The sequence below is a fragment of the Ambystoma mexicanum genome, chromosome 8 (assembly GCF_040938575.1).
Source record: "Ambystoma mexicanum isolate Mex_15411 chromosome 8, UKY_AmexF1_1, whole genome shotgun sequence".
NCBI classification, from domain to species: Eukaryota; Metazoa; Chordata; class Amphibia; order Caudata; family Ambystomatidae; genus Ambystoma; species Ambystoma mexicanum.
This window is the reverse complement of record NC_090929.1, coordinates 272,153,965-272,179,431: the sequence shown is the minus strand read 5'-3', so window position 1 is coordinate 272,179,431 and position 25,467 is coordinate 272,153,965. Positions and strand designations below refer to the sequence as shown.

The 25,467-nt window shown below is 45.1% G+C and overlaps 1 protein-coding gene across 1 annotated transcript in view; it reads left to right on the top strand.

Moving 5' to 3' along the window:
- PAPPA (pappalysin 1) overlaps positions 1-25,467 on the top strand; it is a 2,238,202-nt gene that overhangs the window by 1,276,463 nt on the left and 936,272 nt on the right. Inside the window, exon 7 of the mRNA XM_069609668.1 lies at positions 1,043-1,550. Coding sequence (XP_069465769.1) covers positions 1,043-1,550 — 508 coding nt within the window. The remainder of the gene's footprint in view (positions 1-1,042; positions 1,551-25,467) is intronic.

The window sequence follows — 25,467 nt, the reverse complement described above, 5'->3', positions numbered from 1 at the left end:
TCATCCTAGCCTCACATTTACACAGTAGGGTAGATTTACTTTTTAGATTTAGTTTAGTTTAGATAGAGTTTCTTACCAGGGGAGAATTTGAGGGAATGTTACCTTGCCTTAAACACCACTGCCGCCAATAATATCCCATGCTTTGATGGGGATGGAGATTTTTTATTGAGATTATGATTCACACTATACGTTGCTGTAGCCTATGCAGTGAAACTGAAATCGAATCTCTCGAACACATTTTAATCAAATGTGCGAGTCTAAAAAATATTAGAGCCAAATGTATGAAATGTTCACGATAATCGATTAGGCTGTACTGATACTTCAATACTCTGGCAAACATTTATGGAGGGTCACATGACTTACATTTTATGTATTTTATGTTGACATTTTATTGGAAGCGTACTGACATTTTTGATTTATTGTGATGTTTTTATTACCATTTAGATTTATTGTAATTTGGTTTTGTCATTGAAGTGTTAAAGGATTTTATATCTATGAAATGTCTGTTTTTATGTTGTATATACAAAGCCATGTGGCTGTATGTATACTATTATTAAATATGAAATAAATTAAATTATGATTCTGGGAGCTTATTTCGGAGGAATTTTGAAGATGGTTATGATTTAGAACTACTAGAATGGTGGGCATTCTGTAGAAAACTAACCTGGTACACCCAAAATCTTTTTATCATTCTGCTACTCTGGAATCCAGACCTTCACAATGTGTCTGAAAACTAAGCTTGTATCTGAAAACACAAACAGCTTTGTTATTCCTTGTGTCAGTGATTTAGTATACTTGGTGCAACAATGAAGAGTCAGCCATTCTACTGGCCCTTCCAGTTTGCTCTGATTGACTTACTAGGCATTATGGTCAGGCTAAGCCAGGTCTGCACATAAACAGTGGAATCCATGTAACGAGCATTGTAACAGAGCCTCTTCGCTATCATCAATTCATAGAAGATCTGAGAAATTGACTAAAAATTGTTGCCTCTATATGGTTGCACAAAATGACTCACTCTCTCATGTACTTCATTTACTGGCAGGTCACCCAGACGTGGAGCAGCCATGCAAGTCGAGTGTTCGTACATGGAGCCCTAACTCTGCTGTGGTCCAGAGGACTGTACCCCCCATCTGTCCAGAGCCACAGGGTTGCCATTTGGAGTTGGAGTTTCAGTATGCATTGATCCCAGAGTACCTCACTATCTGGGTGACTCTCATTTCCACAGACCTGGCTTCCACAGGGGCAGTGAATGATGTCCAGCTGGTAACAGTTAGTGGGCAGCACATATCCCTGGGGCCTCAAGATGTGTTCTGCGACATTCCACTCACCATTAAGATAGACTCCAAGACCATGAAGGAGGAGGTGAGCGGAGTTCAGATTTACACCTTGGACGAATACCTAGAAATCGACGCAGCGATGATCAGCTCTGTCCCTGACTGCCCATTGTGTGCCAGCTGCCAAGCTGTCAGCTACAGGATTGTCCGTAGCCCACCATTCAATACTGGGGAGTCAGCTAGCTTCTCGGGACTGAACAGAAAATTCACAGACATGTGAGTACTATACACATACAGCAATGTTTCCACTGATAGGTGCTGTGTAGAAAGGTGGGCTCCCAAATCAACTATTCGGTCCCGCATGTCTGGTGTTCCATGTGGTATAAATTGATGGCCTACCTAAATAAGGCAGAGGAGGGTGGAGGGTAGCAAGACTTTGATAACAAGCGTATAGCATTATTCCACTAAAAACCATCATGTACTGCCACTAAAGTGTACCTCCCATTGCAGAAAGCTGGCCTACCCAGTAAAGGCCAAATAAGGGAGCAAGACTATTAGGATAATTGTGTGGGCCATTGCCACTGAGATGCCATGTTTACACTCTTCTTTCATTGAACAAACAAATGCATTCTGGGAGTCTTTTTTCACTTCATTTTGACCAATGCTGCTTAAGTAGCTTATTACAATGAACATTCCATGTCTCAAAGCATGGTCTCTAGTGTCATGGAATCTTCTGGTCACCCTAAACTGTCTTCCATTTTGTGAAGGGCATAGTTGAAATATCTGCCTGTAGATGTTCATTTCTAAATATTCTCTTAATGCTGGTTCTAGTTAACGTGTATGTTGTGAAGCTTAATGTATTGTCATGTGATTCACTTGCATCATTGAATCGATGCATGCCTTAAAAACTCTTCTGAGTACAAGCATCACGTAACCCTTTGATTGATTTAGAGAAATACTGAGCTTAGAACATTATTATCATACACCTTTCACATTTTAGGCATATATTTACGTGAATTTGAGCAAAAACAAGTGCTTAACCAAATGCTGTTCTGAACGTACAATATAGCGTAAAATGCTTCACTTCCACAGAAACATTCAGATTCTATATTAAGTATTGAGTTAAGCATCCATGACCAAACCGAGTTAGTACTACTTATATCCACCTACAAAGGATGAGTCCTACCAAGGTTGCTGGGTCCAAGTTTATGTTGTCGCAGGATACAGAGTTGGATGCTTGTGGTGGGGTGTAGCACAGAGCCCTGATGCTTCGGAAGACAGTCACTCATGGGGTGAAACCCCTGAGACTACTTCTGCGGTGCGATAAACAGAGACCAAAGCTTCCCTGTGCTTATCCTGTCGTCTTGCCCCCATTTTGAGGGGGCTGTGATGTTGTTCTGAAGAGGTTTCTGAGGTAAACCTGGTGGTTTATTGCTGCAAGCTTTGGGCCGAGTTGTGAACCTTAAGTGAGACGGAGGGAGGTTTGCTCAATGTGGGGCTCGGTGCCTGAGGCCCAAGCAGGCCATCAGAGCACGCTCTGGTACAGCTACTGAAACCCTCAGAGTGTGCTCCAAACCCTCAGAGTGTTCTCTGTCAGGTTGGGGACTATGGGCCCCTTCAGCCCAGTAAGTTTCCGATGCTGAGGCATCATCTCAGGGGCAACAGACACTGTACAAGACCCCAAGAAGTCCTCAGTGAAAGTACCAGTAGAAGCCTGTGAGGCCTCAGGGCGAGCCCCGGTACCAGACCCCGAAGGGCCCTCGCTGTGAGCAGCGGTAGAACACTGTGTGGCCCTGGGATGCCCCGGTGGAACAGTGGCTAGCCGCAGCAGGACTTGCATCTCTCCCACTTGCACGTGGTGCCAGTGGACTTTCCAGAGATCTTGTCTCCTTGAACAAAGGAAGTCTGTGATGTGACTCGTAGGAGGCCTGGTGAAAATGTCCTCCCAGCTGCCTAATCTTTATCAAGGCGCACAGGAAGAAAATTTATGACAAGACGTTGTGTCGACCAACCTGTGCTCTGAGCTTAGGCACTCGGGAAAGAGCCTATGGGAGTCTGCCTCCCTGTAGTGCTTACCAATGAACAACAAAGATTGCCAATGGCAGAATGCTTAAGCTTTATAATTTATTCTAATTTCAAGGCCCTATTTTGAGTGCTATAATTTAAACGCTCAGACCCTTTATTAGATTGCTGTAAACACTTGGACAACAATCTCATATGAAAGGACAGTTTACTATAAAACTATATGAAAAGTGTTTTTTCTCATATCAACTGTATGTTTTTAAACTGAATTTGTGCTCATAACCAAAGTGAGAGTAAACGAATAGCACGTAGGAGAAAAAGATAGTTAAAGTAAGAATAACGTTACCATTTCCCCATGTGACCTGCAATACAATTAAAAAGACTACAACGTTATCCACAATTTTATTTTCACCTGTTCCAGTGGACCATGCAGAGTGTAATATTATCTGCCTTCCTCGCAGCGAGCTTATGTATATGAATCATGGACATGCATATCTAAATGCAGTTGCTTAATAACTATTTCCATATGTCCAAAGGTACAGTTCTAGATCAGGCAACTGTGTTTATCACTACGCTCAACATTTTCTTTATTATGATACTCAAAAACAAGGGCTAAGGGGTCACTTAGGGAGCCAACGTCTCTACAATGTGAGTTCCTATAAATAATGAAATAAGATCTGCCCTTGGTCCTTGGTATGCGTAGAGACGTTTCAGCAAGGTGGGAACCCTTTCTCACCTTCGTTGGGACAATACATTGACAGTGAACCCTGCAAAAACACATAATATCTGTGTTTCATGAGAACCACACTTTACTAAGTGGCCTAAGCTTCATGGGGCGATCCTATGGATTCACTAATCTTGCGAGGTGAGCCGCAATATCACTGTCTGGTTGGTTATGGTTGTGGTTCAATAGTTTTCCAAAATGGAGGAACTATGTGCAGATGACCCTACCCCAATTTTGTCCGGAGACCTGCAATACAAACAACAGCTTTCTTGTTGTTTAATGGCAACCAGTGCCAAATGCTATAGATATTATCATGGATGGCTGGAGGTGTTCTTACCCGCACATGGTTCAGATGTGGGTGGGTGACTCGAGTGCTACTAGTTTCGGAATGATTTTAAAAACACATTTTCTATTGTTGCTGGATGGGCTAAATCCTTCCCCATTATGGAACGGGACCTAAATGTGTGTAAAAAAAAAAAGGTGTATACTGCTAAATTGCAGTCTGCATATTATAATAATAATTGACTACACTCTCAAATAAATTATTTCTTACCCAGAATGTGGGTGATGGCATCTGTTCCTTATATGTGTGCAAGGCTTGGATTACTTCTAAGGTGTTGCGTTCAGCAGTGGCTGTGCGTAAATGGAATTGTCGAAGTGGAGACTTTAGTCTGTAAATGTGAACTCATTGCTGAAGCAACCCATACTGTATTCATGTGGGTTGTAGTGAAAGAGAGTTGGTTTTACCTATTGTCTACTCCCTGTAGTGCCTGCCCAAGAAAGAACACAACACCAATCCTGTTACGCTTATCATAAAAATACCAACAGATGTTCCCGGGAGGCGAGGGGAGTGAGAAATTGAAAAAATGAATTGTGGGGGGAAAAAGAAAGCGTGGGAAAGAAAGAAGCAAGACCTATATTTGAACTGAGACCAATCAAAGATGGTCTGAACACAGAGAATTAACTGAATGAATTTGTTGACCTAAGTGGAGCACGAGTTAAATAACAGTTAAAATGATATCAAGTTTCACCTATAGTTTACAGACCATCACAAGATTCAGGAGATGTAAATCAAATATAGTTCTCAAATACTTGAGTCAGATGGACTGTTGTGCACCATATCTATGTAATCAAGTATAATAAAATAATGTTAACTCCCAATAAAACGTCCTGTACACTAAAAATGGTCTCACATGTTGATAATCTACACACATGATTAGAGAAAGTGAATTTACTCACCTTAGATGTTAAATCAAATAGCAATGGTAGCCAATATAGTACCAAGATGATTGTTGAACAGTGAGAGCTCATAGGAAAATCACAATAATCCATCATCAGTAGTTTACCCTCATTCTTTATTTGGAGCAATTTGACATACAAGAAAAGGCAACAGCATTGTGGGAAACTACACCATAATCATATTTAAGGTCTGACTATTAAAGTACCTACGAACCATAAACATTGTAAAAGGGTTCTGCAGTCTATCACAACAAAATACTATTCGTTTGTTTAATCAAGAGCCCTGAAGAAGAGCAATCGCTTGATAGACATGTAGGCTAAAAAACCACTATAAAATAAGACCTGATGTAAATTAATCAAAGCATCACAAATTAATCCAAGTCAAGAACCAATTATGTGTACATTATTGTTTACAAAACTAAGGGTGTTGAAATGTATTTGTCAGGGCAGGTACAATTACAAACCAAGCAAAATCTCTTTTTTGAATGGATTTTGTCCTCCCACGTATTCCTCATCTTTGATAATATATCTCTCCAGCTTTGCTGCCTCGGAAAACATTTTCTCGACAGAGGGCGCTGTATGCAGTGTCGGTGCGTTGATGTCCCTTGAGGGCCTCCGTCGAGCGTCGATATCATCATCATCAGCATAAATAGCGCATGCAGCGCTTGTTGGCGTCAGTTCAGTTTTTCCGAGCTTACAGCTTCGAGTAATTACGGCGCGCTTCAGTTTTTCGCAAGACAAATGTTTTCTTCATCGACTCCTTCGACACCAAAGTTGAATTTTTAAAAAATGCCAGGACTGCGGATCGAAAATGTCTGTCACGGATCCTCACCACGTCTGTCTGTGGTGTCTGGGCTCCGGGCACCTTACCGATGACTGTGGGCCCTGTCAGGCAATGACAGAGAAAGCTCTCAGGGAGTGTAGAGGTAAACTGGCGTTGGGGAGGGTAGCTTCAAAGTCTTATTCGAAGCGAGAGAAAAAGTTTGGCGAGTCTAGAGACTCTTCCCGTTGTAAGAAATCGAAGAGGTCCCGATCGAGGAGTCGATCGCAGCAATCTTTGTCTTCTTCCTCAAAGAAGGCGAAGAAGAGATGTCATAGGCCTCCTTCATCTTTGAGGGATTCCTCTACAGATGTAATCAGATGCCCGACGAAGTCCGATTCCCCGGCAAAGTGGGACGCATTTCGGTCAGAGATGTGTATTTTCAAGAAAGCGGCCTCGACCCTTCGAAAGAAACGCACAAGAGCCCCAGTCGCTCCGAGCGACAAAGGGAAGTCGAAGGTTACATCTTTGAAGCCAAGCACAAAGCCGGCATTACGTTGAGAGTTCTCGACCCAACGGGAAGTCGTCGAGTGTGTCGACGAGTCGGAAACCAAGTCCTTCTTTGGTACCACCAAAGAAACATAAACCGTCGAAATACCTCAACGACTTTGACGACTCGGTCAGAGTCAGACCTGTCGACGCCAAAGAAGAAGGCAGCGGCCAGTAACCCAGCACCATTTTCTAAGCGACACCGTCAATGACTATTCCGACTTTGTCGAAGCCTCTTGGCATACAGGACAAGGTTTACAGACCTATCCCAAAAAATACTTTTTTAAGTCTATGGCCCTCATTCCGAGTTTGGTGGTAGTCATGGCGCTATTTGCGCCATGACTGCCACCAATAACGGTATCGTGTCCGGATTGGTGCAATGGGGACTTACCGGTCTAGTCTGTCCTTGGCGGGACCGGTAAGTCCCCATTCACCAAACCATTCCCGAATCCCATTTGAGACCCCATAGGGCTCAATGGGAATGGGGAGGGTGCAAATAACAGGCTCACCAATGTCAAGCCCGTTATTTGCGCCCTGGTCCCCTAACGGGTCCCGTCCATAACGCCAGGTCAGACCAGGCGTTAAAGGAGCGACCCGCTAAGGGACCTTGTAGTAGGGCAGTAAGGGATTACCAGCTCTGGTCTCTTTACCGGTGCCCGGTATCCCTTACCGCCAACCTCGGAATGAGGGCCTATGTCTTGGATTTATGAGGGGGGAACAACCCTCTGAAGAGGATTCCCCTGCTTTTGGTTTGAAATTTGTCACCCCCAATGTGCCAGAAGAGCTCATTTCTGATGAGTCAAAAATTAGAGACTTGTATGACAATCTCCAGGTGGCTAGTGGTTTGGATACCTCGCCTGAACTGGAATTTGGCAGGCCTGACCCCTTAAAGCATGCAGATTTGTCTTATAGAAAGCTCATGAGAAAAAGTCACGGAATTTATGGGGTGGAGCAGGCCTTCCTCTGCATATGAAGAAGATGAGATGACAAACATCTTAGACCAGGGTCCATAGAAGGACCCAATTTTGCATTTTCATATGGCACTGCAAAGAAAGATCACTGCTAAATGGCAGACCCCTGACACTGGACCTACAGTTAAAAATAACTTTGCAAGGAAGTACAGGCCTTCCAGCACTAACCCAGAATACCTGACCAAGCATCCCACTCCTGAAAGCTTGGTAATTCAGGCAAGAGGGTAGATACCTGGGCACATAAAGTTTTCACGGCAGGCAGTATGGCCTGAAAATCCACTGCTGTGACTTGCACTCTATCCAGATTCACTTTTACCTTGTGGAACTGTGTTGTCATGGTGGCTGATCACATCCTGGAAGGCAAAGAAAGAGACGGCTTCCTGGCGATCATTAAAGATGGTAAGGAGGCAATGGGAGAATGTCTCCGGTTAGGCTTGAATACTGCTGACAGCACCAGCAGATCCATGGCTGCAAGCACAATACTAAGCATATTTGCATGGTTGTGGAAGTCAGGGTTTGCAACGGACGTGCAGGCTAGACTGCTCAACATTCCCTTTGACGACTCGAGGTTGTTTGGCAGCGAGTCGGATGAGAGTCTGGAGAAGCTGCAGACCTCGAAGGTGGCGGCTAAATCCCTTAGTGCCGCCATTAGCCAACCTCAACAACCCTATTCAGGCTCATCTTCCTGGAGGGGTAGGTCCTTTCCTTTCAATTCCTCAATTGGAAGAGGAAGAGGACAGGCCGGACAAAGGGGCCATAGAAGATTCCCTCGTGGTGGACGAGGAAGGGGTGCTAAATCAACCCCAGCAATGGCAACTTTACCCTCAGTCGCTGCTGCAGCCGCCTCTAAGCCACTCTGAGGCCTTGACCCACAAGACCCCAGTGGGAGGCAGAATTTCTCAGTATCTGAACGAATAGCGGGGCATTACTTTAGATGCATTGGCACTGGAAACGGTAGCCCATGGTTAGTGCCTTCCTTTTCAAAAAAGGCCTCAGGATGATCCACCGGGATACATCTCTGTAAAAATTCCAGATCCGCTCTCTGAGCAGGACATTTTAACCCTGCTAGAGAAAGGTACAATAGAACATGTACCTGTAGCGGAACAAGGTTTAGTATTCCCCTTATTTTCTGATTCCCAAGAAGGACGGAGGATCGAGACCCACCTCGAACTTAAGTTCATCAGGAAGGACAAGTTCAAGATGGTTACCCTTTCTCAGATCCTTCAGGCTCTCCAACTCCTAGGCTGGTTGGTATCATTGGACCATCAGGATGCTTACTTTCATGTGCCAATTCATCTCAAGCACAGAGTGTACCTGAGGTTCGCAGTTGGCAGTTCTCATTATCATTATCATCATTATCGTTTCGAGTTCTGCCGTTCGGGCTGACCTCTGCCACAAGGGTTTCACCAGGTTAATGGCGGTGATGGCAGCGAGTCTCATGAGATGGGGGATTCACATCTACCCCTACTTGGACGATTGGACAATTGGCTGATCAGGGCTTGTTCATCCGAGCAAGCCATGGACCATCTCAGTATCACCTGCCACTCCCTTCACAGACTGGGCTTCTCCCTCAATTACAGGAAGTCCCATATGATGCCATTCCAAAGACTCCAATTTATTGGAGCAGTCCTGGATACTTCTTCGGGGAAAGCCTCGCCACCCGAGGTGCAAGCTCAGCGCATTCTGCAGATGGTAACAAAATTCCAGAACGCTCAGCATCTTCCGGCCTTTGATTTTGAGGTTGCTCGGTCTCATGGCATCCTGCATTGTCCTGGTGCCAGAGGCTCGCTTGAGAATGAGATCCCCTCAATGGGCTCTCAGGACACAAAGGTCCCAAACCTAACGGAATATGTCGGACCAACTGCAAGTTCCGAGCAAAGTTGCTGGGCTTGCAAAGACAGTATTCTCAAGGGAGAATCTTTTTGGCAACCATGGCCGGAGATAACGGTAGTGACGGACGCCTCACTGACAGGGTGAGGAGCCCATACCAGCAAACTGACAATCAGCGGTCGTTGGTCTCCATCAGAGTCCAAACTACACATCAACCTTTTGGACCTGAGGGCAATCAGACTAGCGCTGAAGGCCTTTCTACCCTCTGTACGTGGAAAGAATATCCCTATAATGATGGACAACACAGTTGCCATGTACTACCTCAACAAGAGAGGAGGTGTTGGGTCACTGCCACTGTGCAAAGAGGCAATGTAGCTCTGGTTCTGGGCAATACAAGAAGGAATCTTTCTGTTGGCAGTTCACCTAACTGGAAAGCAGAACACGGTGGCGGGCGCTCTGAGCAGGCAGAGCACCGTCTCCCACGAGCGGGAACTAGCCCAGGAAGTCCTTCTAGAGATCTTCACCCTTTGGGGAACCACTCAAGTGGATCTGTTTGTGACCGCTTTCAACCAGAAGTGCGAACAGTACTGCTCCAGGGAATTTCCCCCAAGAGGAGCTCTAGGAGACACTTTCATGGTGGACTGGGAATTTCAACTCCTGTATGTGTTTCCTCTAGTCCCCGTCATTCCTCGTGTGATCAGGCCAGGGGAAGTATGGCTCAATAACGTATAGTGTGTGCCATAGTAGAAATGGGTGCACAGAAGCAATAAGAAATGTAATGCTTTGCTGTGTTGTTTTTTTTTTCTTCTTTCACAGATTAATCACACGTGCTTAAGGACTTTGAAGCAATATGTTATGGACTGAGTGGTAGTGTCTAACTCCTGTTTATCATTTCTATCTGTTCAATTTGCCTACGTTGCGGTGTGAGTGGTTGTTGTTTTGGAATTTCTGCAATCAGATTAGTGTTGTGTAAATTATTTATCTCCACAGGTTCATCTCACATATTTGGACTTTGCAGCAATAGATTATGGACTCAGTAGAAGTGTCTAGCTCCTGTTTTTCATTTCTAAAATGCTCAAATTGCCTAGAGTGTGTTGTGAGTGGTGAATGCTGTATCGAAGTGTATGTTGAACATTATTGGTAGTGTTATTGGCCAAGGTTGAGTGGTTGCTATGTTGGAATTTCTGTAATCAGCATTTTTGTCGTGTTAATAAAATTTTCTCCACAGGTTAGCTCACATATTTGGACTTTGCAGCAATAGAATATGAACTGAGTAGAAGCGTTTATCTCCTGTTTATCATTTCTTAAATGCTCAAATTGCCTAGAGTGTGTTGTGAGTAAATGCCTGGATGTGGTTGAGTGGTGCAGTCAGGTTGGCAGTTTGTGATGTGCCACGTGTTTAGGGGGACTGTTGGTCCCGGCGCTGATGTCATTGCGCCAATGTGTAGAGGGACTGGGTTCCCAATGTTTTAGTGGACGTGCCACGTTTCTGTAAGGGGACTGTTGGTCCCAGCGCTGTTGTGTTTGCGCCAATCTGTAGAGGGACTGTGGTTCCTGATGTTCTAGTGGACGTGCAACGTTTCTTTAGTGGGACTGTTGATCCCGGCGCTGTTGTGTTTGCGCCAATCTGTAGAGTGACTGTGGTTCCTGATGTTTTAGTGGACGTGCCACGTTTCTGTAAGGGGACTGTTGGTCCCAGCGCTGCTGTGTTTGTGCCAATCTGTAGAGGGACTATGGTTCCTGATGTTCTAGTGGACGTGCCATGTTTCTTTAGTGGGACTGTTGATCCCGGCCCTGTTGTGTTTGCGCCAATCTGTAGAGGGACTGTGGTTCCTGATGTTCTAGTGGACGTGCCACGTTTCTTTAGTGGGACTGTTGATCCCGGCGCTGATGTGTTTGCGCCAATGCGTAGAGGGGCTGTGGTTCCTCAGTCTTTCATGGTTGTGACACGTTTGGGGGACTGTGGTTCTCGCCGATGTGATTGCCTCGATGAGGAAGGGGACTGGAAGTGCCAGTGTTATCTCTGCCAATAGTGGTAGGGTTGTGTGGTTCTAGTACCAGCTTTTAGTTAAAGTGCCCAAGATTATTTATTGCTGGGTAATGTGTGTTAGGGGGTTGGTAACCTCAGAGTAGTGTCCCTGTACACTTCATAGAAGGTGAGTAATGATGTGGGAATATAGTTTATGACTGGTTGTTTTGGGTTATGTGAGGTTGTAGTGAGGGCTGGCTCCCTTTCTGTATGGTGTTTGTGGTTTCTAGCTGTAGCTATATATATATATATATATATATATATATATATATATATATATATATATATATATATATATATATATATATATATATGTTAGCACATGGAGGATAGAAAAAACCTGCACTCCATGCATGAGGTCTTTAAATCCCACAAAAATAAGAAAAACTCGAATCCAATTAGGAAGAAAAAACCGAGTTTAATAAGAGGTAAAGAATACAAGGCAAAAACACACAACAGGCAATACAGGACGCCTAGGCAGTATCCTTATTGGTGGTTCAGTGGGGTGAGCGATATGCTCTGAGCGCATAGCTTGGTTTGTAAGGGTATTTGGTGGTGACATTGTTGTTATTTGTTTTCCTGATGTCTCATCCTACTTTGTGTTTTCATTGTGTCTTTGTGTAAGAAGGGAGATGTGTTGTGTTTAACTATTCCTGTCCCTTGCCTGATCTGAGTGTTATGGTGCCTGTGGAATGCTTGGTCTGGAATCTTTGTCTGAAGTTGAGTTGTTGGTTCCATGTGCAGTCAATTGGGACCTGGAGAGCTGCAAGTAAGGGACCGCTGGATGTGTCTCTTCGTATTTACCTACTCACCTGTTTCCTCCTTATGTGCTTGCCCTTGTAACTTCAACTTATGTCTAGTAAACATTCGAACCCATTCTGAACGGCTCGCTGCAGTTATTTGACCCGACCATCAAACGTAATACTGTTGTGGTTTTCTAATGTCCCCTGTGTGCAATTAACACTTTTATTTTACAAAATAACCCCTTTTATGTCTTTCCTAGCTCTAGCTTTAAGATCTATCCTATGACAGTCAACCTGCTGTGCGGAATAGAGTATTTTGCCTGACAGGCCTTGTTACTCAAAGTCTGTGCACTGTGGCCTAGAGAAACTGTGCTTAATGCCACCATTTAGTAATATAGTGTGCTGCTCCATGCTGTTATTCTAAAGCCGGTCATATCTGTAACAAACTCTGGCAGCTTGACTCTGCGAAACTTGCATTCTAGAACAAGACACTTTATGTAACAAGCTCTAGAAGTCTGAGTCTCCTCCATCTCGGTGCCAAAAAACAAATAATTGTTCTCAGTGAGATCCATCATTCAAACTCTGACAACCAATCATCAGCTCGCCGGACATGAGGTGTTACATCCTTGACTAACCAGGTTCTGTTTGCTTGTATCCTACTGCTAGGGATTGTGTGTAACTAACTTTAGAAGTCAGACTTTTCCCAGCCAGTAACAGTGAGCAGGCCATTCTGAGTGGTGAAATCTAGCAATCAGACTCTTGCCCAGCTTGTATCGTGGAGCAAGACTTTGAGAATAATGAAATCTAAAATTAAGATTTTACCTTGCCTCAATATTAGAATATAACACGGTATGTAATCATCTGGAGCAGTCAGCACTTTCTTTGCCTGTTTTCGAGAGCAAAACGTTATGTGCAACAGGCTTTGGCAATCTGAATCAGCAGGTCTGCAGAACAGGTACGGCCTGAGCAAGGAAGGCCCGCTGAAAACCTTTAAATGCCAAGTCAGGAGCTGAGCAACAGTCTCAGTGGTGAGATGGAGGTGCGTCGGCATCACCATGCAAGTCAGGAACTAGGAAGCTCTCCCTGCTTCCTGTCTGCATGGTGTGTGCATGCTCTGGAGGCCTGGAGTGCAGCTTCAAGACCGGAGCTGATCGGAAAACAGGTTAAAAGAAAAGGATTTGTGTGTGCAAAGTTGTCAGATATGTATATGTACATTCAAGGGGGTGTCTGTGTAAGTGCGTGCATGAATTTCACGGCTGCATGTATGGGTGTGAGTGCAAGTGTGAATGAGATTGTAGTGTGAATGTTCTGGATGCACTTGTGAATGATTGGAAGAGAAAAGAAATGTATAGGTGTGCGACTAGTGTATGTGTGTGCGTGTGTGTGTGTGTGTGTGTGTGGGGGAGGGAGAGAGAGCGGGGGAGAAAGAGACTGGAACCTGGGAGCGCACTGGAGTATGGACATTTTCTTCAAGGGCCATGGCATGTTTTACTGCCATTTTGGGCAAAGCCAACCTGATGAGTGTTATTACGTGGTGGATTGGTTTTAGTGGCGGCCTTTATAATAAAATGGGGCAGGAAGCCTACATGTTTTCTTACTATGGCTTGACATATTTTTCTCCCATTAAGGGCAAAGCTAACATGATGAGTGTTATTACATGGGGGATGGAAGGGACATTTGTGAATCCAGCAAGGAAATGTTTTCTTACTATGTCACATCATTTTTTACTGGCCTTAAGGACAAAGTCAACATACGTGATCTTACATGTGGGTGGGGGGCTTATTTACTCTCTTGGCATGGACTTTTTTAAGGGCAAAGTCAACATGATGAGTGTTCTTATTTGGGGGAGGTACATTTGTGGAACCAGCAAGGATACATTGTTTTACTCACTATGGCAGGGCAAATGTGCAATTGTTAAGTTCAAAGCCAAGAGTAGTATATTTTTACTTGGGGATATTGTTGTATATTGGCACAGCCAGCAATGAACATATTTTCTTATAGGATACTGACTGACTGCCATTTTGGGCAAAGCAAACATGAGTATGTTCTTATGTGGGATTACTGGCATATATTGGTGCAACCAGCATGTACATGAATGAGCACAGCCAGCATGAACATGTTTTTTATACTGGTATATAGTTGGCAAAGGCATCCTGAAAATGCTCCTGCGCATTTGTTGGTGACTTGGCATGTAATAGATTGTTCATGTCTTACCCTACAACACTCAAGACTGCTTCCCTCCTCCCTTCAACTTGTTCACTTCTACAGCTCCTACCTATTCAGCTGAGAATAAACTCCCCTCTGCATGGCATCTTGGGGCTGGGCCCAACTACACCAGCTTCCGCCCCTACTTGTTAAACAATCTATTACGCCTCTAAGTATTAGTCCCAAGTTGAGGCAGTGATATGAATATGGGACTTCTCCATCACATGATCATTATACATCATAAACATCAAATATGTCTGTGCAGGAAAGAGCTCCTGGAACACACTGATTCGATTGTTTTTTTCAATTTAAATATAGCCAGTACACAATTAGCCAATCAGTAAGTGCTACTATTACTTGTCTTTTTTTGTTAACCTACCAGGAGCAAAAAAAGCAAATGATGGCCTTTGCTTTAAAAACCGCAAGCCAAAGTTAAATATAGAAAAGCAAAGAGAAGAAATGCCTGAAATGTACTTAGGGGACCAATACATCTCCTGGCCTCACAACAGGGGTCTGCAGCCTGAGGCTCTCAATGTGTTTTTCACACTCATGATCTCTCACCATGTCTATGATGGGATTTGTTCAATAGGAGGTGTGGTTGCCTCTATCCATATTTTAGTCACACTAATAGGGCCAACGTGCTATCTCTACTGTTAAACGCTAATCCCTTTTGTGCCCCATCAGACCCTCTTGCTCTTCAGCTAGTCAAGCCTATTGCTCGTGCATTGGCCCCTCACCTCATCTAACTCTTCAACCTGTCCTTCGACTCTGCTTGCTTTTCCTCTGTTTTCAAAACAGTCATGGTCATCCCTTCCCTAAAAAAGCAAGGGGCTGACCCGAACCTACTGGCTAACTTTTGCCTTGTGTCTCTCCTTCTGCACTACTCTAAAGACATCCACAGTCTTCGAGACCCCCTACAAGCAGGTTTTGCTCCTCTCCACAGAAATTGCTCACATAAAAGCCTCTGCTAAGCACTCCAAGCTATCCTGTATCCTAATTCTCCTTAACCTGTCTGCTGCCTTTGACACTGTTGATCGCTCTGATCTCCTTAATACTCTTTCTTCTTGAGATTCGTGATCAAGCCCTTGCCTCGCTTAAATCCTACCTTGCACCTCGCCAATTATCATCTACTGGAGCAACAACACCTCTGAACTCACTCCTCTAATGGTGTTCCACAAGGCTCTGTCTTTTGGCCGCTCCTCTTTACACTGTACACCTATGCTGTTGGGGAACTAATCTCATCCCTTGGGTTCTCGTACCAACTCTACGTGGGCAACACCCAAATCCTCTTCTCTTTTCCTGAACTCTCCTCTGATCTTCATATCAAAATTTCCAACTGTCTCTCTGCTAATAAATATTGGATGGCTTTGCCCTCTCTGATGTTAAACTCTACCAAAACAGAGGTGCTTTTTCCCTGCTAAAAGCTCTCTCATCTCTTCCTCTGCCTATTATGTTCCCACGTGACACGCTCCCCTACTCACTTCAGCTAGAAACCTCAGCGTCATTTGTGACCCTTCTCGCACCTTCTCTACTTTCATCACCAAAACTGGAACAGCAACTTGCTTCAACCTCCTAAATATTAGGAAAATCAGACACCTCCTTCCTTCCAACACCATAAAGCATTTCTTAACCACTCTTGTCTTCTTTAAACTGGACTACTGTGCCAGCATCCTCTTTAGTCACCCCATGTATGCTTTCTGTCCTCTCGACAAGATCATTAACTTCACTACCAGGACTCTCTTTGAAATCCCTCACTTCACACCTACCTCCTCGTATTGTCACCAGGCTGAATAGCTGATGCTGCAAAACAGGCCCAGATTTAAATGTCTTCTCCTGGTTCACAAATCTATCCTTGGTAAGGTACCACTGTATCCATCCTCTATCCAAATCTACAAGCCTTCTCGTAATCTCAGCTCTGCCTCCTCGACTACCCTTGTGGCTCCTCGCCCTCCCTGTCCTTCCTCTTGCTTCCGCTCTTTCTCTCTTCTTGCTTCACTTGCATGGAATTCTATTCTCCCCAACATCTGAGAAACAATCTCCACGTATTTGTTCGAAGCCTAACTAAACCTCTGAGGTACGCTCTTAACCTACCTCTCATGTGCCTGCTAGCTAACATTTTTCCCTCTCCTCTAACAGGCCTGTTTCACTCACCTCCACTGCCTCTACTGTAGCACTTCACCCATTATAGTCACATCCAGAGCACAGCTGGCCATACCGCAGACCTGCACTTTGAAATGTCCAATGTTGGCGATGTACAATGTTGGTTGTCCTTTATGTATGTTCACTTATGTATTGTCCCCAGTCACTGCTCTAGTTATTACCCTCTACACTCTGTTCAGAATGTCCTTCAAACTGACTGCATTGTGAGAAGCTCACTGCTTCCCGTCTAATCTGATTTCTTATCTATTGTGCATTCTTTTGTGATCAAAAGAGCATTGTTCCTCCTGTGGGTGTGTGTGTGTGTGTGTGTGTATGTGTGTGTGTGTGTGTGTGTATATATATATATCTTTATTCCATCATTTAAGCACCATGCACTTTACTCCAATATGTTACACATTGAACCCTTATAACATGGCCGGCAGCTTTTACATGTCTCCAATGTTATCCTGTTTTGTAAGCAACACAAAGAAAGGATTGCTCCTTTCCAGCTAGCATGACCATAGAGATCAAGTGTATGCTTCTAAATGTCTCTGCTGTGGGATCCTTCAATAAAGAATACATGTTTATGATACGAAGAACATGTTCTTTAAAGTTTGTGCTATTTTATGGTGGAGGAGTGCATTTTTCTTTTCTTTTTTCTTTTTTCTTTTTTCATATATATATATTTCTGAGGCTTGTGGAATCTGCTTAGATCACATGCTGTGCATAGGCCGACATCTAGTGGAAGCTGCGGAGTATTACAATTGGCTCTTTAAGGGTTCTGGGGCAGAGTCTATGAGAGCCGCGACTTCTTCCCATTGGTGGCAGTTGTAACTAGCCAGAAGGGTGGTGGAGTTTGCCTGGTAGGCAGAAGTGGAGGCTACTTTCCTGCCCAAGCCATAAATCTTCGTGCTCTCCTTGTCGGGGGGAGCTTCGGACAATGACAAGGGTGTTCCCGCCCTCTTACGGGTGTTTGTAACAACCAGGGAGTCCGGTTTGAGATGTCCTCTTATGTATAGTGGGTCAGATTGGGCTGCCCTGAAAAGCTTTTCAATTCTGGGGTTTACTGCCCTAGTGAGATTGGGGTTAACAAGGGAAAGGTCTATCCTCCTCTGTATTGACTTAAGGATAGGGATGGCCTGAGCAACAGGTCTCCTTTCTCCCACCAGTTCCTCTGCAAAGTCCCTCTCTTCCTGAGCACCCTGGGTGTCAATATGGAAGTGCTGTGCTGCTCTGGACAGGACCTCATTCAGGAGAGGTTGGTTGTCGACAGGGGAGTCGGTAACCGGGGGCTCTTTCTCTACCGGGGAATCTACCCTGTATGTATCTGGGTCGTCCTCTAACTCCTCCTCCTCCTCTTGGTCCTCATCATCCCCATAATAGCCTGTCCCAGTTTGTTCTTCGAACATGCCCACGTCTGGGTCCTCAACAAAGGATGGATCTTCCTGGTATTGAGAATAGGGCTGTATATAGAAGGGGTCTGAAGATTGTGCTTCAACCCGGGACTTCCTACCTTGGGGTATTGGATCCTTCGAGCCTGAGGGAGTTGACCCTTCTGGGGTATAAGAGAGAAAGTGTTCCGGGTTCTTGGCATAGAAATCTGCCAATGATGACATCCTTGACATTACTCTGTCTATGTCATCACTGGACCATTCCCTTGAACTGGGAATAACTCTTTCCTGGAGTGCTTTCCCTGTTTTATCCTGACTAGACCTACTGGTTTGAACAGGGGCCTTAGGGACAGGGGACTGAGACTTGTCCGTCTGTTTAGGTGGAGTAGAATGTAGTTTAGGAGTGGAAGCAGGCTGGGACTGCTTACTTTGTTGTTTTCCCCCCTCCCCGTGGGTGGAAGAGTGCTTCCCCGACTTTTGGGCCCCATCAGAGCTTTTCGATGCCTGGCATCGAAATTCGGGGGTAGAGTCCCTGTCTCTGGAGAGTGTAAGGGATTCGGTAGCAGCCTTACCGCTGCCTGCAGACGCTGACTCCTGGAGTGCGGCTTGGAGGTAGAGGTCGGCGTCGTCCTCCGACGACCAAACCTCAGTCACTAAGGGGAGCGAGGCACTTTTAGCAACAGTGGAGGGTTGCTTGGTGACATGAGGCGATCTCGAACGCGAACGCCCAGAGGACACCGACTCGGTGGACCGTTCTCTACGTGCCTCTTTCCGAGAACTCGACGTGCGTGTCGAGTCTCGGTTGGACTTTTGTTTGCTGGAAGTGGTGTGGGTAGCGCTTGTGTCGCCGGGGGTCTTCCCCACAGCTGCCCTGCCGGACAACCTTCTGAGGTCGGGGACTTGCGCTTGGCTGTCCATCGACGCCACATTGCCCCCGCCGTCCGAAAGTACAGCGTCTCTGCCATCGCTGAAGGTACCCTCTGTGGCCATGGCCTCTTGTCGCCTGGCGTGGTGGGCCCAACGCTTTGTCCAATGGTCCTTAAGGGTCTTCGGTTTAAACCGACTACACGCTCTGCAATTCGCCTCGGGGTGGTCCCTCGGCAAGCAGAGGTTACAGTGGCGTGTCTGTCAACCCAAGGATACTTGCGGTTGCACTTGGGGCAAAATTGAAATGGGGTACCCTCCATACGCACCCTATGGCAGCGGGCTGGGAGTGTAGGAATATAAGTAATGTACCTATATTAATCAGAGTGTAGGATATGTGCCACCCCCCACTCTCCCTACTTGCAGGGCCGAGTCCAGAGGATTTCCGAGGCCCGGGCCGAGGCCAGAGGCCTTCCGAGGCCCAAATCCGTCGCTGTAGTCCGACGGTTGAATTTTCTCCGATCCGGCGTCGAGTGTCGATGTTCGTAGACTCGACGTATAGGTGGAATAAACGGGGAAATATATAACAATATTTGTAAAATCTGACTAAGTCAGGGAACTCCGCTCAGTGCTTCCGACCAGCATGGCGGAAAAAAACAATCTGAAGGTCCTAGACGCGTGAGGGATCATGGGTACAGTGGACGTCACACTAGGGATAGTATTACTGGCAAGCCCTGTGTCGACGCCCATTTTCGAGTTTCGAAAAACAAACTGTAATACTCCGCAGCTTCCACTAGATGTCGGCCTATGCACAGCATGTGAATCTAAGCAGATACAAGCATCAGAAATACGATTACGGTGAGTAATGTATCATATATATATATATATATATATATATATATATATATATATATATATATATATATATATATATATATATATATATATATATATTTATTTATTTATGAAATAGTACAAAACACCTAGAGAGCCATATATTGCAGGACCCTATAAAAACAAAGCTCTTTAAAAGGCTCACAATTCTGTGCAATGAACTTTTCCTCTCCAGAGGGGACGATCCCTGAACACTGTTGCCTTTTAATGTGTTTTATACTCCAAGTATGACCTTTTTTAAAAGGAGTTTCTTCTTTATTGAATGTTTTTTGTCATAAACTGTCTTTTGCGACAGGAAAAGAAAGTATATCTGTCTGTTTTTTTCTAGTACCTCCCAGTTTCCTCAGGTCTACCATGTTTGACAGGTGCTTGAGATATAGTAGTAAGAAAGCAAAATAGGGCAAGCATGACATCTGCATCTAATCTTGGAAGGAGAACCACTGAATTGAGAAATGTGTTCCTGGACATTCCCTGAAGAAGACGGAGGGAAATGGAAGACAAGGGACCACAAGCAAGCATAGACCAGCTACATTGTCCCAAGTCTGAAACTTCTCAATCATCATGTTCTTCAGGAAGACTAGACATGGGGAGACAAACTTATCTAGCTGATGAAAAGCAAAACCTGCCCAATCAGTAACTTCTGAGACCTCCCAATTGTTGGTCCACCTTAAAGAAGTCGAGACTCTCTCCAGTGCCTTGTTACTCCTCTTCAGCGTTTTCCACAACCTTTTCAATTTCTATGTTAAGGCACTCACAATTAGAAACCTTGGCATTGAGACAGCCATGGTAGTGCCACTCATCAAAGGTGAGGTACTATTTTTTAAAACATTCATCAGGACTCTTGACGTTGAGATATTCTTCACGTTCCTCTTCAATCTTCGCTAACCAAACTACTAGGAAATTGGCCCCAAGGAAGGAATCCTCACATATGCTACAGGATCCTAGCCTTTAATACTTTTCCATTGGGAGTTTTGGTGGATGATATGCAATCACCATCTTCCAAGGATCGTATCTATTCATAACTCAAATCCTTCTGAAACTACCTTCGAAAGGCAGAGGAAAATAGAATCAGCAGAGTCCAGCATCCTGCAGACTCGCTAGTAGGACTAGACTATCTACTCAACCCACAGCTGGAGGTCCTTCATGTACTTAAACACCTCTGAGAGGCATTGTGACTCCTCCCAGACTTTCCACACTCAAAGATTCAGACTGGTGCTTTGTTCTCTTTCACCTTCTCATTCTACAAGGCCCAGTACATCTTCTATGGTTAAAGTGCTCACATTTAACAAGGTCCTCCTCTGAGTGACTAATACACAGAACATACAAACTTCATCTACCACAAAGAAGGCCTCAGTGAATATTGAGACCCTTCATCAACCTGCAATGTCAAAGCCTGTAGTCCCTGGGATTATGCATGTGGGGGACAAAGTATTTCTGGCTCTAGTGTCTGACAGGCTACATCCACCAAACAGGACAATAAGTACAAGGTTCCTGATCAGGACCCTCTGTTCATTAGATCAGACAAGAGGAGGGATTTCCATTGCCAGCAATACACAGCAGGATTTTCTCTAAATGATCAGCTTCAAACTCCAAGGCATCAGTAACAGCAGAGGCAAAGTTCAAAGGGCTGAGATTGGGTGGCTCGCAACCATTGCCACCAATGTACGCACAGCCATTTATGCTCAAATCACATTGACATTGCATACCCCATTCTGCTGAAGACCTCCCTAGTGGGAGGTGTAATCAAGGAACATGACCAGATTTGGGTGATGATCACCCATGACATATGGGTGCTCCAGATTGTCAACCAGACATATGGGTGCTCCAGATTGTCAATTAAGATTGAGGCTGAAGTCTGCTTCATCAGCTATGCTTTCAAAACTAACCAGCTTTCCTTTTCACCAAGAAAAGCTCAATCAAATGAAAAACCTCCTTTTTGCAAAATGAAAATGCTAGAGAACCAGCACCAAAAAAGAGTAAACGTTATGTATTAGAAGCTTTTCTAGCACAAAGTACGTTTGGTCTCAAGTGTGCATCTCAATTTCAGTAGTGGCACCCTTTCAGAGGAAGAAGAACATCTTTCTTCATGTTTAGGCAATTGGCAGATAAAAGTGCCACCAGCAGTCTGAGTAATACAATCGCTAAATATCACACTTATGCAAATGGTTCATTTGGGACACAAGTGGAATAAGTACACTGCACTGTCTGACCACAAATTAAGGATAGAGGGTCTTACGTGGGCATGCATGCCTCATATCAGTCAGCTATAACTATCACAGATTTGAAATAGATTGGTAGAATGAAGGGTGACTGACTTACTGGTGCACTTTCTCATTTCATTACAATACACTGCATTGGCCAGTGCCTTATGTTTAATGTTTGCTTTAATTTCAGTTTTGTACCATAGATTGTATATCCTAATTTGTGTGTTATCAAAATATATTTGGCCAAGAAGGCTTTTTCATGGTGTACTACAGTACATTTTTGATAGAGTATGGTGCTCTGGAATGTATGTCCTGATATTTTGCTCCTTAGGTGTTAGGGGGCATGTGGCATGCGTGGGGGTGGGTGGGTGGAGTCACGGGTCGAGTCTGTTAAGGCCAGTACTATCAACGTTGAAAGTGCTGAAGCCTTCGACGCCCTCAAAGGAAACTGAAAAATCTTACAAACCACTTCCAAAGAAATCCCTTTCATCTTATTTTGAGGAACATGATCCCTCAGATTAGGATTCTTCCCCTTTTGGATTAGAATAAGGAACACCCAATGTTCCTGATGCATTGATATCTGAGGAGTCGAGAATGAAGGATTTATGAAACTCTGCAAAGCGCAAGTGGCCTTGACACGTTCTCGGTACTGGAATTTGGAAAGCCCGACCTGTCTGAGCATGCAGAGGCATCTTACAGACAGCTTATGAATAAGGTAGCTGAGTACCTGGGATGGGGCAGACCAGCTGCACCCTTTGAACAGGATGACCTTATGGACATCTTAGATAAGGGTCCCCAAAAAGACGCTGTTTTTCCTTTTCATTCAGGCCCTTCAGAAAAGGGTGAAGGCTAACTGGTAGTCTCCAGAGACAAGCCCGGCCGTTAATTAACATTTCACAAGAGAGTATAGGTCATCAAGTATTGATCCAGAATATCTTTCAAAACACTGTAAACCAGAAAGCCTTGTAGTGCAAACTGCAACTTCCATTTCAAGACAAGCAGCATACCCTACCATACCACCAGGCACGGATGATGTGTGTTTTCACACACATGCAAAGAAAGTGTTTTCAGCCGGTAGTATGGCTTTAAAGTCAATCAACTCCACTTGTGCTCTTGGAAAATGTACCCACACTTTGTCGGATTGCATTTCTGTGGAAGTTCAGCATATCCCTGAAGGAGAGGAGAGAGAAGGATTCCTCAACATTGTGAAGGATTGGAAAGATGCTATGTGTGAGTCCCTCCAGTCAGGTTTGGACTCTGCCAATAGTGTTAGCAGAGCCTTGGCGACGAGCACAGTCCTGCACAGATTTGCGTGGTTGCGAGTCTGGTTTTGCGACTGATGTGCAATCTAGGCTACTCAATATGCCCTTTGACCAAACTCAATTATTTGGCAGCAAGGCTGACAAGAGCCTTGAAAAATTACAGACCTCAAAAGCGGGGCCAAGTCACTCAATGCCGTATCAGTCAGCCTCAACCTTCACACCCCACTGCACAGGCTTGAAGGGGTAGGTCCTTTTGCTATTATTCCTTATTTGGAAAAGCGAGAGTGCTGGTCAGTCAAAGGAGTCAGAAGAAATTCCCTCGTGGTGGACGAATAAGAGGTGCTAAGTCCTCCCAAGCAACGGCTTATTTACCCTCACCTGCTGCTTCAGCTTCCTCAAAACCACTCTGAGGCCTTAATCCACAGGACCCCGGTTGGAGGCAAGCTCTCTCAGCATCTGGAATAATGGTGGGGCATTGCTTTCGATGCTTGGGAATTTCAAATAGTAGCCCAGGGTTACTGCCTCCCGTTTTTAAGAAGGCCTCAGGATGATCCACCAGGGAGACACTCTCGCAAAACTCCAGATCCGTTCCTCTTGCAGGAGTTTTCCAGTCTGCTAAACAAAGATGCTATAGCACCAGTACCTGTGACGGAGAGGAAGAGGGGATGGCATTCCTCTTACCTTTTGATCCCTAAGAAGGACGGAGGACTTGATCAAGGTCCTCAGGAAGGACACTTTCAAAATGGTTACTGTTTCTCAGATCCTTCAAGCCCTCCAGCTTCAGGATTGGATGGTGCCATTGGACCTTCAGGATGCTTACTTTTATGTGCTTATCTATCACAAGCACAGAAAGTACCTGAGGTTCGCTGTTGGCGCTTCTCATTATCAATTTTGTGTTTTCAACAAACTGATGGCGATAGTGGCAGCGAGTCTCAGGAGAGGGGGGATTCACATCTACCCCTACCTTGACGATTGGCTGATCAGAGCCCATTCTCCCAAACAAGCCCTGGAACATCTCAGCATCACCTGCCACACTCTCCACAGACGGGGCTTCTTCCTCAATTTTAAGAAGTCCCAGATGATACCTTCCCAAAAGCTCCAGATAATCGGAGCAGTCCTAGATGCTTTCTCAGGGAAAGCCTCACCACCAGAGGTGAGGGCTCAACACATTCAGCAGATAGGTTCCATGTGTTAATTCCGACGCAAAAATATTGCGATGCAAAAATATCGGCTTATTTCTGCGGCGAAATTCATACATGGACCCTGAGGGGGACACCCCTGCAACTCCTGCATAATTTTTTAATGTGCTGGGTACATCCCTGCAACCCCCGCTCCCACATAATAGCCCAACAAAAATATCACCTATGACGAACCGAACGGCCATATCTACGGCAATATTTTTGTTGGGGATATTATGTAGTGATACCAGCAGATGGTCATCAAATTCCAGAATGCCCAGCGTCTTCTGGCCTTTGATTTCCTTAGGCTGCTCAGCATCATGGCATCCTGCATTTTTCTAGTGCCAGAGTCTCGTCTGAGAATGAAATCGCTCCAGTGGGCCCTCAGGTGCCAGTGGTTTCATTTGTCAGGCAAGATGTCAGATCTGCTTCAGGTTCCAAGCAGGGTTGCACAGGATCGCCTGTGGTTGACCTGCGAGGACAACATTCTGAAGGGAGAACCTTTTTGGCAACCATGGCCAGAGATAACAGTAGTTACAGACGCCTCCCTCACTGGATGGGGAGCCCATGCCAATTATCTGACTGTCAGCGGTCGTTGGTCTCCATCAGAGTCCAAACTGCACATCATCCGTCTCCATCGGAGTCCGAACTGCACATCATCCTTTTGGCACTGAGGGCAATCAGACTAACGCTGAAGACCTTCCTGCCTATGGGGAAAGAATGTCCTGATAATGATGGACAACACAGTAGCCATGTACTACCTCAACAGGAGAGGAGGTGTAGGGTCACTACCACTGTCCAGAGAGGCAATGCAGCTCTGGTTCTGGGCCCTACAAGAAGGAATATCCCTATCAGCAATTCACCTAGCCGGAGAGAAGAACACAGCGGCGGACACTCTGAGCAAACAGAGCACAGTCTCCCATGAGTGGGAACTAGCTTGGGAAGTCCTTCAGGAGATATTCACCCTTTGGGGAACACCTCAAGTGGATCTGTGTGCGTACAGTGTTAATAGGAAGTGCAACCTTTTCTGCTCCAGGGAATTTCCTCTGAGAGGAGCACTAGGGGATACGCTCGTACTGGACTGGAAGTTCCCACTCCTGTACGTGTTTCCTCCCATACCGTCATCCCTCGTGTAATCAGGAGGTTGAGAAAGTATGAGAAATCCATGATCCTAATTGTACCGGATTGG